This window comes from Rhinopithecus roxellana, chromosome 16 (genome assembly GCF_007565055.1).
Source record: "Rhinopithecus roxellana isolate Shanxi Qingling chromosome 16, ASM756505v1, whole genome shotgun sequence".
Lineage (NCBI taxonomy): Eukaryota > Metazoa > Chordata > Mammalia > Primates > Cercopithecidae > Rhinopithecus > Rhinopithecus roxellana.
This window is the reverse complement of record NC_044564.1, coordinates 22,609,265-22,624,685: the sequence shown is the minus strand read 5'-3', so window position 1 is coordinate 22,624,685 and position 15,421 is coordinate 22,609,265. Positions and strand designations below refer to the sequence as shown.

Genomic DNA, 15,421 nt, shown 5'->3' with positions numbered 1-15,421 from the left:
GATCTTCTGGGTGGCAAAAGCCTGATCTGATGCCTAAAGGGGTCTTCCTACTGTCAAGTCTACTGTCTTCGATTCCCAAAGAAGTTATTTCTTTGAAATGTTAATGATCAGTAAAATAGTGAGACAAACATCGTAAAGGATCCACAAGTCAATACTATGAGCAAATGATTGCAAGTTCTTGTGTATGTTTCTAGTCTTACCTTCCAACTATATATACTTAAAAAAAAAATCAATCGCTTATATGGGATATAAAGTTAGGAGTTTAGGAGTAATTTTACCTTCATGCTGACTATTGCAACTCGGAGGTTTGTCCCGCCGAGATCAACGGCCAAGGCACTTAGAGTTTCAAGAATATGGTCAATATCTTGAGAGATATTCTCCTTCACAGGAGGAAAGCAGAATTTCTTTTGCAGTGGCTCTTGAAGATCGATAGATTTGAGAAACTTCAAAATCCTTGGAACAGCATTTCCATCCCCATATATCTTTGAACTGCAATATACAAAAAGTCAATTAAATTAAATGCTTCTGCCATACATAGTGGAATCTGAGACTTCAGGTAAAAATAATTCATGCTTCTTCCTAAAATGACATCTTCCTGCCATGCACAGTGGCTCACACATACAATCCCAGCACTTTGGGAGGCTGAGGCAGGAAGATTGCTTGAGCCCAAGAGTTTGAGACCAGCCTGCCAACATAGAGATGGCAATTCTGTCTCTACAAAAAAATACTTTAAAAAATCATTTTAAAGAAATAAATAGGCTGGGTGCCGTGGCTCACGCCTGTAATCCCTACACTTTGGGAGGTCGAGGCAGGCGGATCACCTGAGGTCAGGAGTTCAAGATCAGCCTGGCCAATACGGTGAAACCCCATCTCCACTAAAAGCACAAAAATTAGCCAGGTGTGGTGGGTGCCTGTAATCCCAGCTACTCAGTAGGTTGAGGCAGGAGAACTGCTTGAACCTGGAAGGCAGAGGTTGCAGTGAGTCGAGATTGCGCCACTGTACTCCAGCCTGGGTGACAGAGCGAGACTCTGTCTAAAAAAAAAAAAAAAAAAAACAACAAAAAAGAAAATAACATCTCCACAATATATACATACTTCAGAACATCATGTTGTACACAATAAATATATACAATTTTATCTGTCAATTTAAAAACTGTAAATCATAATTATACAGGACTAAAATTTTTTTATATAATATCTAGATCTCTTCAGCAACATTGTAACTAAGTGCCTGTCTTTTTTTGCCTTTTTAGTTTTTACCTTTATATTTCTGAGAAAACAAAATTATTTTCAGAAAGAAACATTCAAATACAGGGAAATCCCATCGATTTGAAACAGAAAGGAGGGTGGTCAAAATTAATTAAAAAGCTGAACTAGACTTTTTAAAAAAATCAGTTACATTATTTTCTAATACTTACAGAAAGTCAAATAAGGTTAAATAAGTGTAGCAAAAGTGTTGTATTAATTAAGAGAAACAAATAAGGCTGGGCGCAGTGGCTCACGCCTGTAATCCCAGCACTTTGGGAGGCCGAGGCAGGCAGATCACCTGAGGTCAGGAGTTTGAGACCAGCCTGGCCAACATGGTGAAACCCCGTCTCTACTGAAAATACAAAAATTAGCCGGGTGTGGTGGTGCGCGCCTGTAATGCCAGCTACTCAAGAGGCTGAGACAGGAGGATTGCTTGAACCCAGGAGACAGAGGTTACAGTGAGTTGAGATTGCACCACTGCACTCTAGCCTGGGCAACAGAGCAAGACTCCATCTCAAAAAAAAAAAAAAAAAGAGAAAGAAAATATATATTCTACATTGGAACCTTTGGTACAGTAATAACGGGTATGATATTAGCAATCTGTGTCCCCCCAGCAACTAGGGGCCTGTAGGCATAAGAAGGAAAGCTCTGTTAGGATGATTGAACAGTGATAACAGTGATTGTAGCTCTAAAATGGTACTGAAGGTAGCTCCCCTTTTAATCACTCAACAAAAAATGTTTTATACTCACCAAGGGTACTGTTTACCAAACTGAAGGTGCAGTGCTTGCAATATTTTGTCTTGGGTGTCAGCATCCCGGACATGAAGAACATTCTCCCCTAGGTAAAATCCATTACAAGGATTTGGAAGTGGGAATATTCAAATAATAAAGAAATTATCAGTGTACTATGCTCATAATTAGACCTGAAATCCAGCTGTCTGAGTCTTCTTTTGTTAGGGAAAAATCAACTTTTCTACTTTATACCTTTTAAAGTACTCTTGGCAAGATTTCAGTACATCAAGGGCACTAGGGTCCTTCATTCCCAAAAAGAACAAATCAAGTTTTTGTTTATTAAAATAAATAAGGTGGACTAACCTGGCATCCACTTACCATTTGCCTAGTCATCTATGAGATCCACTCTCTTTCAACCTGCCCTGCCTTCCATCTACTCAGCCAGCGGTTCACTCAGCTGGTCAGGCAGTCACTTTCCCTCCAGACATTTCCTGACCAACATGAGGGAGTAAATCTAGTGAAAATGGCCATGCTGTTCAATGGGTTTGGCTAAGAAGAGAAGAGTGAAGGAGTAACAGCTGGAGAGAGGTGTGGGGTCAAGAAAGAAGTTGTTTCGTGTTGTTTGTTGCGAGATGCGAGAGGCTTAGGCATGTTTAAATGATGAGGAGGTTAAATAAAGAAAGATGAGAAAAGATGACTCATGGATAGGTCCCTGAGAAGGCAGTAGTAGGGACTGAAAACACAGAAGGATGGGCAGTGGATAGGCAGGAGAGACACCCACACCCACACCCATGCCCACACCCTGCTGTAAAGAAGGTAAGAAGGAAAGGATGGATGGGCATGTACATTTATATAAGTTTATTTAAGTGTAGTGGCAAAAAGTACAGAGACCATGTTGGCATATGATTCAATTATCCTTTCACTTTTTTTTTGTTTGTTTTTTTGAGACAGAGTCTTGCTCTGTTGCCCAGGCTGAAGTGCAGTGGCACAATCTCAGCTCACTGCAACCTCTACCTCCCGGGTTCAAGTGATTCTCCTGTCTCAGCCTCCTGAGTAGCTGGGATTGCAGGCATGTACCACCACGCTTGGCTAATTTTTGCATTTTTAGAGACAGTGTTTCACCATGTTAGCCAGGCCGGCTTGAACTCCTGACCTCAAGTGATCCACCTGCCTTGGCCTCCCAAAGTGCTAGGATTACAGGCATGAGCCACCGCACATGGCCCTCCTTTCACATCTTAAATGAACTCAGCAGTATCCACCACCCCTTCCTTAAAACATTTTATTTTACAGGCTTTATAGATAGCACACTCTTCTGGTTTCCCTGCAGCCTCACTGGTGTTCCTCTTTAGTCTTCCTTGCTGGCCCTTACCTCTTCACCAGAACTCTAAAGATTGAAGGGCTCCAGAAGTTGGTCCTGGGCTCCATTCTCTGCCCTTCTTTTTTTTTTTTTTTTTTTTTTTTGAGATGGAGTCTTGCTCTGTCACCCAGGCTGGAGTGCAGTAGCACGATCATAGCTCACTGTAACTTCAAACTCCTGGGCTCAAGTGATCCTCCCAACTCAGCCTCCTGAGTAGCTCGGACCACAGGCGCATGATACCAGGTCCGCCTAATTTTTAAATTTTTTTGTAGAGATAAAATATCACTATCTTTACCCAAGCTAGGGTCGAACTCCCAGCCTCAAGCAATCCTCCCACCTCGGCCTCCCAAAGCACTGGGATTATAGGTGTTGAGCCACCGCACCTGGCCTGGGTTTTAAATACTGTCTATGGCTGGTGCCATTATCCTCAATATCTTTTCTTCATACTAGAAACAGAATTTTTAGCCGGGCAGCTGATCCCCAGCCAAAGATTATATTCTGGCTGGTCCAAGTACAGTGGTGTTTACAACTAATTGATCACAACCAGTTCCTTCTCCCCCGGCACTGCTTCACTTGACTAGCCTAAAAAAAAGAAAGAAAGAAAGAAAAAAAAAAAACAGACTGGGCACAATGGCTCACATCCATAATTCCAGGACTTTGTGAGGCCAAGGTAGGAAGGATCACTTGAGACTGGGAGTTTGAGACAAGCCTGGGCAACAAAGCAAGACCCTGTCTCTACAAAACATTTTGTAAAAACATTAGCCAGGCATGGCTGGGGAGGCTAAAGTGAGAGGATAACTTGAGCCCAGGAATTCAAGGTTACGATGAGCTATGACTGTACCACTGTACTCCAGTCTGAGCAACAGAACAATATGATCTCAGACAAAAAAAAAAAAACTATATTCTTCAGCTTGCCTTGCAGCCAGATGTGGCCATGTGACTAAGTTCTGATAGATATGAGAAGAAAGATTTGCAACTTTCAGGTCTTGCCTTTAAAGGGAAAGGCATCTTCTCTTTTCCTTCTTCCAAAGGCTAAAACAGAGACTTGCAAGCAATAGCTAGAACAACCACTAAGAAAATAGATGGAGGCTAAGTCTGATGATTATGGAGCTGCCATCCACTGAGAAAGAAAGAACATCTAACTTATTTCAGCCACTATTATTTAGAGTCTCTGTTACAGCAGCCAAACTGACAACCAATTATATACATCATCTCTATACCAATGACTCTCAAATTTCTATCTTCAACTCTAACTCTTCCTGGAACTATCTAGCTGTTTACTAGCCATGTCTGCTTTGATATCTAATAGGCATCTTAAACTTCACATAGCTATAAGAAAACTCTTAATTCAATCCCTCCCCAAATCTGTTCCTCCCTCAGTGTCCCCATATCACTGCCCAATCAGAAATCTAGGCTGTAATGGAAAAGGGTGTATCATTAAAGGAAAAAGAACTGAACTAGAACCAAGGAGATTAGTTCTAGCTCTGCTCTTTCTCCAGTTCTTCGTAATTGCCACCTTTCTGTTACATTTAGATCTTCTTCCCTTCTCATTCCCAGTGTATCACTGCCCAATCAGAAATCTAGGCTTCCTTGTTGATTCCTTTCACCTCCACATCCAAGCATTGGCAAGTACTATAACAAAACCCATATCTAACTTTTTTCCATCTCTAATATTTCATCAAAGCCACTATCATCTCTCATCTGAGCAACTGAATCAGCCCCCTTACTGGTCTCCCTGCTTTTATTCTTGCCCCCCCTCGACATTCCATTCTCCATATTAGCAACCAGAGTAATCTTTCCAAAATGCAAGTCATGTCATGTCATTCCCTCCCATCACACTTAGAAAAAGTTCCAAATGATTTACCCTGGCTTACATGCATCTGCTTCCTTCTCTAACATAATCTGTATCACTCTGCCTCTTGCTCACTACTCTATAGCCACACTGGCGCTTCCATTTCTCAAATACACCAAGTTCACCTCCCGGCCCTCACACTGGCTGTTCCCACTGCCTCTCCCTGATCCTCACATAGCTGACTCCTTGTCATTCAGATTTCAGCTTAGGTGTCACCTCCTTAAAGAGGCCCTCCTTTAACCAGTCTAATGGAGTCCATCATATACCTTGTGTTACAGCAGGCACAGCATATAGAATTGCTGACATTTTTCTTATTTCTTTTGTGTTTGTCTATCATCTGTCTCCTCTCCCACTAGAATGTGAGTTGCATGAGAGCTCAGCCCTTCTTGGTCTAGTTTATTGCCAAATCCCAGTGCCTAGTACATTGTAGGTGCTTACTAAACATTTTCTAAGTGAATGAATTGAGGAATTTGAAAGAATTTCCATCTCATGGCTTCCATTTTCTCTATGAAGTGGGGAGTAAAGTAATATGCTGGGAATGAGAAGGGAAGATCTAAATGTAACAGAAAGGTGGCAATTGTGAAGAATTGGAGAGAGAGCAGAGCTAGAACTAATCTCCTTGGTTCTAGTCCAGTTCTTTTTCCTTTAATGATACACACTTTTCTGTTAAATACCACTGCGTGTAAACAGGATTAGAACTTGAACTAATGTTAATAACAGGACCTAGCTCAGTTAGCAAATTCATTAATAATAATCCTACTTATACTTAAGGGGCACTTTACTTAGAACTACCATACTATAAAGTACTGACTGAAGGGATTCTGTATTAGGCCCAGAAAATAAAAGCCTAGCATTCATATATTCATGAAACATTCAACCATATTCTCTCTTAAACACAGCCATGAAAGATCATAATTAAGAACCACTTAATGCTAATTGATATTACAAAGACAATAAAATGTAAGTAGAATGGGCCGGGTGCAGTGGCTCACGTCTGTAATCCCAACACTTTGGGAGGCCGAGGTGGGTGGATCATGAGGTCAGGAGATCAAGACCATTCTGGCTAACATGGTGAAACCCCATCTCTACTAAAAATACAAAAAACATTAGCTGGGCATGGTGGCGGGTGCCTGTAGTCCCAGCTACTCGGGAGGCTGAGGCAGGAGAATATTGTCAACCTGGGAGGCGGAGCTTGCAGTGAGCTGAGATCGCGCCACTGCACTCCAGCCTGGGTGACAGAGCCAGACTCCATCTCAAAAAAAAAAAAAAAAAAAATGTAAGTAGAGATCTAAAATCTAAAATATTTGGTAATCACTGTGTGCTATTTATTGACTATAGATTTTAGGCTTCAACTGGTTATTAACCTCATTCACTCGGTCACAAAATATATGCTCAGCACTGATCTATGCATACCTTATAATAACTCACGTGTATATAAAGCCTAGTCAGTTGAAGTATGAGCAAAGGTAAATACCTGTTTCTCTTCCAATCTGACGTGTTCCCAGGTTGATCACAGGTGTCCCAAAAGCTCCAACTTCTCGAACCCCACAGCTGCTATTCCCAATCATACAACCAGCATGGGCAACCAACTGTATAAACTGGTCAAATGGGACGTGTTTAACTGCACGAAAATTGGGATGATGCTCAATGCCCTTCTTCCGCATCACTCGAACCATCTCTTTGCTCCCTATGAAAATGAAAAGAACCAATTGGTAAGTGGTTTGTGAGATAAACTATTTTCATTGGCAAGTGTAGCCCACATAAAGAAATCTCCCTACAAAAACTTCACATCAGTTATTAGGGAAATAGTAATTTTAACTACTGACTTTTTCATGAATGATGGGTATCTAAAATGTCCTCTGCTTCACTCATCTAGGAACTCAGAAAGCAGCAGTTGGGACTTTTCAAACAGAACAGGCAAAGCAAATAACTTTTATCAATGCCCTAGTAAAAACTTTTACCTTAAACAACAATTAAGAGGCTAAAGACAGGCCAACAGCCTGTATCTCTTAACCTCAAAGTTCCCAAACGGAACCCTCTCAGGCTCCCCACACCACGCTGATCTGAGAGCCTCTTCCCAGCTACACTCACCTTTACACTAACAAGAACTCAGTGGGATAGCACTCCCGTTTATGTGGACTACACTCCAAGAAAATACAAATAGATTCTGACACTGTGGCTTATATTTTAACTGCAGGACTTAATAGAAACTTAAAGATATATGAAGGGAAAGCAATATTTAATGTCCCTCTACTTGCCTCTCAACTGACCCTCTCCTAACTACCCCATACCTAGGGAGGAAAACTGCTAACCTGATTGGTTAGAAGGCAGAAGTCTGACCACATCATGCTCACCAGTGGGCAGGTGCCACTCATTTAACCAAAGCTGTGCATGCATGGTTCTCAATCTTTTTGACTTTCACTGTGTGGCAAGGTAGGTAAATGGACTCAGGGTCTAACTCTGGAGAAGGCCTGGCCACTTCTCTCTGTATACAGTCTTGCCAGCGTGTCATCTGTAATTATTGTACAGGTTGAGCATCCCTTATTCGACATGGTTGGGACCAGAAATATTTTGGGTTTCAATTTTTTTTGGATTTTGAAATATTTGTTATTCTGTAATATTTACCAGATCAGCATCCCTAATCTGAAAATCCAAAATCCAATTGCTCCAATTGCTTCCTTTGAGCGTCATGTTGGTGCTCAAAAAGTTTGAGATTTTGGAGCATTTCAGATTTCAGATTTTTGGCTTAGGGATACTCAAACTCCTAGTACATGGCACACCAGAAGGCACCACTACTATTCCAAGATTCAGGTTTCAATTCACTTGAAAGCTCCTCTTTGGCTTCAGGCCTCAATAATCCATTTTCCAGAGGGAGTCCGTACTGGGGAACTGGGCACTAAGCCAGATAATGATAAAATGATGCCTTGATTCTTATTTTCCTGTTGTTCCCTGGGTATGTCGTATCAAAAACCCCATGGAGGGTAGAGGCAAGTGGCAGGCATGACTTAGATATACCTGGGACCCTTTACTTTCATAGAAAAACCCTCTAATTCTAAAGTATGTAGTCAGGAAAGTGCATTATAAACAGAATATATCATTGACAATGAATGTTGAACCAGAGAGACACATAGTTATATTACAAATATTTACACAAAATTTAAAGGATCAGAAAAGAAAAAATATTAATGTTTTTGAAATATTGATACATTACCTGGAAAAAATCTGGGTTGGGTATTCTTAAATTTTTTTCAACTAATATCCTACTTTGTTCTCCCTAACACAAAAGATTATTCAAGGGAATACTAAGACAGAGGTTCTTTCAGAGTAAGTTGGTATATCTTGACGTTGCAGAGAAAGGGTTCTGCCTCCTTTACCAAAAAAAGCCTAAGAACTCAGCAATGAGTGGTGTCAGCTAACGATAATCAGTATTTGGAAATTCTTCAGTATTAGGCTCTGTTCTGGCATTTCTTATATCTCACACCCCCATTTACTCGCCTAAGGTCTCAGCAGTAACAAAATCTATGGTACCATCCACCAGTAAGCAAGTGATCAACCAGGGCAGGCTTGAGGATGAACTGGTTGGGACTGGCTGGGGACTCCAGATTGAAACTACTTCAGCTCAAGATTACTTTAAGGTATAGCTAACATAAATAAGAAAGAAAGCAAGAAAAAATATTGGTGGCTATTTTACTGTGGACAGTGGAATTACTACTTTTCTAGAGCTTCTCTTTCACATCAACTTTTTTTTTTGAGGAGTCTCACTCTGTGATTGAGACTAGAGTGCAGTGGCGCAATCTCAGCTCACTGCAACCTCCACCTTCTAGGTTCAAGTGATTCTCCTTTCTCAGCCTCCTGAATAGTTGGGACTACAGGTGCCCACCACTGTGCCTGGCTAATTATTGTATTTTTAGTAGAGACAGGGTTTCACTATCTTGGCCAGGCTGGTCTCGAACTCCTGACCTCAAGTGTTCTGCCTGCCTCGGCCTCCCAAAGTGCTGGGATTACAGGCATGAGCCACCGTGCCCGGCCATCTTTCACTTCAACTTCTAAGATTTATGTCTCTTGGCTACTGCAGTTTCTTAACTGGTGGAAACTAGAGGGAAAATGTTAGTACTAAACATGAGACTAAAGTAGACAGTAGACAGACTATTTTTATTATTAAGTTTCTACTGGACTTGGCAAAAACATTACAAACTTTTTGAGTTATAGCAAAATTGGTAATCCTTTGAAAATGGGAATGCGTTTCAGAATAGAGTGCCCTTCAGTGATAAGATGAGCAAGATAGGAAGGCAGTTAAAAGAAGAAGTAATAGAAACATAAAATTGGAAAAAGTAGATGGCATAATTTCATTTTCAAGTTCAATTACCTGCATCAATATTTGGAAACAGAACTAGGGTCCGCTTGTTAAATGAGATAAGTGCATCCAATGTTAATTCAAACATTTTTATGGAATGCTTAATGTCAGTGGTCACAGGGTGCTGTAGTGCAACAATGTAATCTTTAGATTTTACATCATCACCTGTTTAAAGAAAATCAAACCACATTGCTTCATTAGTTAAGAATCTTAAAAGAGAAAGAAGCAAATTCTGAAAGCAAGATTCTAAGTCTGCGCTTTTACAAATTCTAAGATAGAAACAGGTTTGTCAAATTGTGAGCAGGGCATCCAAATTAGAGTCAAATGATAAGAACTTACAGCAATAAATCCAAGGATTCAGCAAACTTAACATTTTACAAAGACATGCTGCCACAAACATAACTTTAAATAGCAGGCACTAGAAATTCACTGTTTTAAAATCCAAACTATTCCAAAGCACTGGAAAAATGTGACTCTTCCCAATGTCTAACTAATGTTTTTAGTGAGTATTCAGCAATATCAATGAATAATGTTACAGATCATGGCATTTTGAGGCTGAACGAACATTAAACATATTTCCTAGAATGCACAGGAGCTTCCCTATGCCATCACCTACCAGATTCAAGTGGCAAGTGTTTCTAACTCTGTTAAAGGACTAGGAGAGTTTCGCTCATCCCTAGGCTGGGATCCCAAGGACAGTTCCTCAGCAAAAATTTAAAATGTAAAAAGTTTAGATTGACAGTGCTATGTCAAACAATGCAAGATATTTATCAATAGGGCCTATATTATCCCATAAAACTGAAAGTGAGCTCCACTCACTTTTTTTAAAATTATTTTTTCCATAAGTTATTGGGGTACAGGTGGTAATTGGTTACATGAGTAAGTTCTTTGGTAGTGATTTGTGAGATTTTGGTGCACCCATCACCTGAGCAGTATACACTGCACCATTATTTGTAGTCTTCTATCCCTCGCCCCCTCCCACTCTTCCCTCCAAGTCCCCAAAGTCCACTGTATCATTCTTAGGCCTTTGTGTCCTCATAGCCTAGCTTCCACATATCAGTGAGAACATACAATGTTTGGTTTTCCATTCCTGAGTTACTTCACTTAGAATAATAGTCTCCAGTCTCATCCAGGTCACTGCAAATGCTGTTAATTCATTCCTTTTTTATGGCTGCATAGTATTCCATCATATATATATATATACCACAGTTTCTTTATCCACTCATTGATTAACGGGCATTTGGGTTGGTTCCATGACTTTGCAGTTGTGAATTGTGCTGCTATAAACATGCATGTGCAAGTATGTTTTTCAAATAATGACTTCTTTTCCTCTGTGTAGATACCCAGTAGTGGGGTTGCTGGATCAAATGGTAGTTCTATTTTTAGTTCTTTAAGGAGTCTCCACACTGTTTTCCATAGTGGCTGTACTAGTTTACATTTCCACCAGCAGTGTAAGTGTTCCCTGTTCACCACATCCACACCAGCATCTACTGTTTTTTTATTTTTTTATCATGGCCATTCTTGCAGGAGTAAGGTGGTATCACACTGTGGGTTTGATTTGCATTTCCCTGATCATTAGTGATGTGGAGCATTTTTTCATATGTTTGTTGGCCATTTCTATATCTTCTTTTGAGAATTGTCTATTCATGTCCTTAGCCCACTTTTTGATGGGATTGTTTTTTTCTTACTGATTTGAGTTCATTGTAGATTCTGGATATTAGTCTTTTGTCAGATGTCTAGATTGTGAAGATTTTCTCCCACTCTGTGGTTCTCTGTTTATTCTGCTGTTCCTTTTGCCGTGCAAAAGCTCTTTAGTTTAATTAGGTCCCAGCTATTTATCTTTGTTTTTATCATATTTGCTTTTGGGTTCTTGGTCATGAAATCCTTGCCTAAGCCAACGTCTAGAAGGGTTTTTCCCATGTAATCTTCTAGAATTTTTATAGTTTCAGGTATTAGATTTAAGTCCTTAATCCATCTTGAGTTGCTTTTTGTATAAGGTGAGAGATGAGGATCCAGTTTCATTCTTCTACATGTGGCTAGCAAATTATCCCAGCACCATTTGTTGAAAAAGGTGTCCTTTCCCCACTTTATATTTTTGTTTGATTTGTCAAAGATGAGTTGGCTGTAAGTATTTGGGTTTATTTCTGGGTTCTCTATTCTGTTCCATGGGTCTATATGCCTATTTTTCTACCAGTAACATGCTGTTTTGGTGACTATGGCCTTATAGTATAGTTTGAAATCAGGTAGTGTGATGCCTCCAGATTTGTTCTTTTTGCTTAGTCTTGCTTTGGCTATAAGGGCTCTTTTTTGGTTCCATGTGAATTTTAGAATTATTTTTTCTAATTCTGTGAAGAATAATGGTGGTATTTTGATGGGGATTGCATTGACTCTGTAGATTGCTTTTGGCAGTATGGTCATTCTTGCAATATCAACTCTACCCATCCATGAGCATGGGATGTGTTTCCATTTGTTCATGTTGTCTATGATTTCTTTCTTCTCTTCTCTGAGATGTTGTCTCACTCGTGTTGCCCAAACTAGAGTGCAATGGTATGATCTCAGCTCACTGCAACCTCCACCTTCCAGGTTCAAGTGATTCTCCTGCCTCAGCCTCCCAAGTAGCTAGGACTACAGGTATACACCACCACACCCAGCTAATTTTTGTATTTTTAGTAGAGTCGGGGTTTCACCATGTTGGCCAGGCTGGTCTCAAACTCGTGACCTCAAATGATCCGCCCGCCTCAGCCTCCCAAAGTGCTGGGATTACAGGCTGCACCCAGCCTATGATTTCTTTCAGCAGTGTTTTGTAATATTCCTTGTAGAGGTCTTTTGACTCCTTGGTTAGGTATATTCCTAAGCATTTTATTTTATTTCATTTTGCAGCTATTGTAATAGGGGTTGAATTCTTGGTTTGATTCTCTGCTTGGTCGCTGCTGGTGTATAGAAGAGCTACTGATTTGTGTACATTAATCTTGTATCCAGAAACTTTGCTGAATTCTTTTATAAGTTCTAGGAGCTTTCTGGAGGTGTCCTTAGGGTTTTCAAGGTAAACAATCATATTGTCAGCAAAGAGTGACAGTTTGACTTCCTCTTTACTGATCTGGATGCCCTTTCCTTCTCTTGTCTGATTGCTCTGGCTAAGACTTCCAGTACTATGTTGAAGAGGAGTGGTGAGAGTGGGCATCCTTGTCTCATTCCAATTATCAGAGGGAATACTTTCAACTTTTCCCCATTCAGTATTATGTTGGCTGTGGGTTTTATTACATTAAGGTATGTCCCTTGTATGCCAATTTTGCTGAGAGTTTTAATCATAAAGGGATGCTGGATTTTCTCGAATGCTTTTTCTGCATCTGTTGAAATGATCATGTGATTTTTAATTCTGTTTATGTGATGCATCACATTTACTGACTTGTATACATTAAACCATCCCTGCATCCCTGGTATGAAACCCACTTGATCATGATGGATTATCTTTTTGATACGTTGTTGGATTCGGTTAGCTAGTATTTTTGTTAAGGACTTTAGCATCTATGTTCATCAAGGATATCAGCCTGTAGTTGTTTTTGTTATGTCCTTTCCTGGTTTTGGTATTAGGGTAATGGGGGCTTCACAGGATAAATTAGGGAGGGTTCCTTCTTCCTTTATCTTGTGGAGTAGTGTCAAAAAGATTGGTACCATTTCTTTTTTGAATGTCTGGTAGAATTCTGCTGTGAATGCATCTGGTCATGGAATTTTTTTTGTTGGTAATTTTTAAATTACCATTTCCATCTTGCTACTTGTTACTAATCTGTTCAGGGTATCTAATTCTTCCTGATTTAAGCTAGTAGGGTTGTATTTTTCCAGGAATTTGTTCACCTCTTCTAGGTTTTCTAGTTCATGTGCATAAAGGTGTTCACAATAGCCCTAAATGATCTTTTGTATTTCAGTGGTGTCAGTTGTAGTATCTCCTGTTTCATTTCTTAGTGAGGTTATTTGGATTTTCTCCCTTCTTTTCTTGGTTAACCTTGCCAATGGTCTAACAGTTTTATTTATCTTTTCAAAGAACCAGCTTTTTGTTTCATTTACTTTCTTTTTGTTTGTTTTTTGAGACAGAGTCTCAGTCTGTCGCCCAGGCTGGAGTGCAGTGGCATGATCTCGGCTCACTACAGCCTCTGCCTCCTGGGTTCAAGCAATTCTCCTGCCTCAGCCTCCTGAGTAGCTGGGACTACAGGCCTGTGCCACCATGGCCAGCTAATTTTTGTATTTTTTAGTAGAGATGAGGTTTCACCATGTTGGCCAGGATGGTCTTGATCTCCTGACCTCGTGATCTGCCTGCCTCAGCCTCCCAAAGTGCTGGGATTACAGGCGCAAGCCACTGTGCCCAGCAGCAGTTTCTTTATGAAAGAAGGATGGCAAAGTGGCAAAAACTAGAAGTCTTTTTAGACCAGGGAAAAGTAAAACACAAGACAATAAGCCAGAGCAACTCATCCCTGGCAATAATACATTTCATACAAAGTTTGCACCTGCTTTTCCACCTGCACTTCTGATATTATTACCGGTCTGTCTTTGTATCTATCCATCATTTAGTAGCCTCAGCCCTTTCATACATCCTCTCCATAAAGGCATTTTGTTTTCTGTTGTAAAGTCCTATATTTACTGTGATATACCTTTCATTGTTAGGAATTTAACATGCTTTTTTAACTTTGCTAATTTTAAAATTAAGATTGTAATACATGAACATTCTGGTTACAAAGCTGCAATGTTATATACTGTCTACCCAACCCTATCTTCTTATAAGCAGAGTGATAACATGAGAAGTTCCACATCAAGGCCGGGTGCAGTGGCTCACGCCTGTAATCCCAGCAGTTTGGAGGGCCGAAGAGGGTGGATCACCTGAGGTCAGGAGTTCGAGACCAGCCTAGCCAACATTGTTAAGCCCCATCTCTACTAAAAATACAAAAATTAGCCAGGCATGGTGGTATGCACCTGTAGTCCCCGCTACTCAGGAGGCTGAGGCAAGAGTATTGCTTGAACCCGGGAGGCAGAGGTTGCAGTGAGCCGAGACTGTGCTAATGCACTCCAGCCTAGGTGACAGAGCTCCAGCCTTGGCAACAGAGCAAAACTCTGTCTCAAAAAAAAAAAAAAAAAAAGGCCGGGCGCGGTGGCTCAAGCCTGTAATCCCAGCACTTTGGGAGGCCGAGACGGGCGGATCACGAGGTCAGGAGATCGAGACCATCCCGGCTAACATGGTGAAACCCCGTCTCTACTAAAAATACAAAAAACTAGCCGGGCGACCTGGCGGGCGCCTGTAGTCCCAGCTACTCAGGAGGCTGAGGCAGGAGAATGGCGTGAACCCGGGAGGCGGAGCTTGCAGTGAGCTGAGATCCGGCCACTGCACTCCAGCCTGGGCGACAGAGCGAGACTCCGTCTCAAAAAAAAAAAAAAAAAAAAAGTTGCATATCAAGAAGCAGGCACAGATTTTATACAGAATGTATTACTGCCCAGTGGTAGGTGGCTCTGCCTCATTGTCTTGAGTTTTCTTTTTCACTGGTTTAAAGATTTAAACAAACAAACAAACAAAAATGCAGTTTTAGCTATTCTGTTGTCCTTCTTTTCATAAAGAACTGCTTACATTGTCCCAAATAGGACCTTAAGCCCTACAAGTACAATTCAATTTTGCTACATTCTGCTTTCTAATGGTTATTTGCTGGGTTTTGTTTTGTTTTGAGATGGAGTCTCACTCTGTTGCCAGATTGGAGTGCAGTGGCGTGATCTCAGCTCACTGCAACCTCCGCCTCCCAGGTTCATGTGATTCTTCTACCTCAGCCTCCCGAGTACCTGGGACTACAGGCGTGTGCCATCAGGCTCAGCTAATTTTTGTATTTTTAGTAGAGATGGGGTT

General features: G+C 40.7%; 1 protein-coding gene across 5 annotated transcripts in view; it reads right to left on the bottom strand.

Annotated features, from left to right (window-relative positions):
* GNE (glucosamine (UDP-N-acetyl)-2-epimerase/N-acetylmannosamine kinase) overlaps positions 1–15,421 on the bottom strand; it is a 60,833-nt gene that overhangs the window by 29,759 nt on the left and 15,653 nt on the right. For all 5 annotated transcript variants that reach the window (XM_030919156.1, XM_010369939.2, XM_010369940.2 and 2 more), the window contains 4 exons: positions 9,556–9,708; positions 6,664–6,876; positions 1,999–2,086; positions 279–489 (listed from right to left, as the gene is read on the bottom strand). In XM_030919156.1, coding sequence (XP_030775016.1) covers positions 279–489; positions 1,999–2,086; positions 6,664–6,876; positions 9,556–9,708 — 665 coding nt within the window. The remainder of the gene's footprint in view (positions 1–278; positions 490–1,998; positions 2,087–6,663; positions 6,877–9,555; positions 9,709–15,421) is intronic.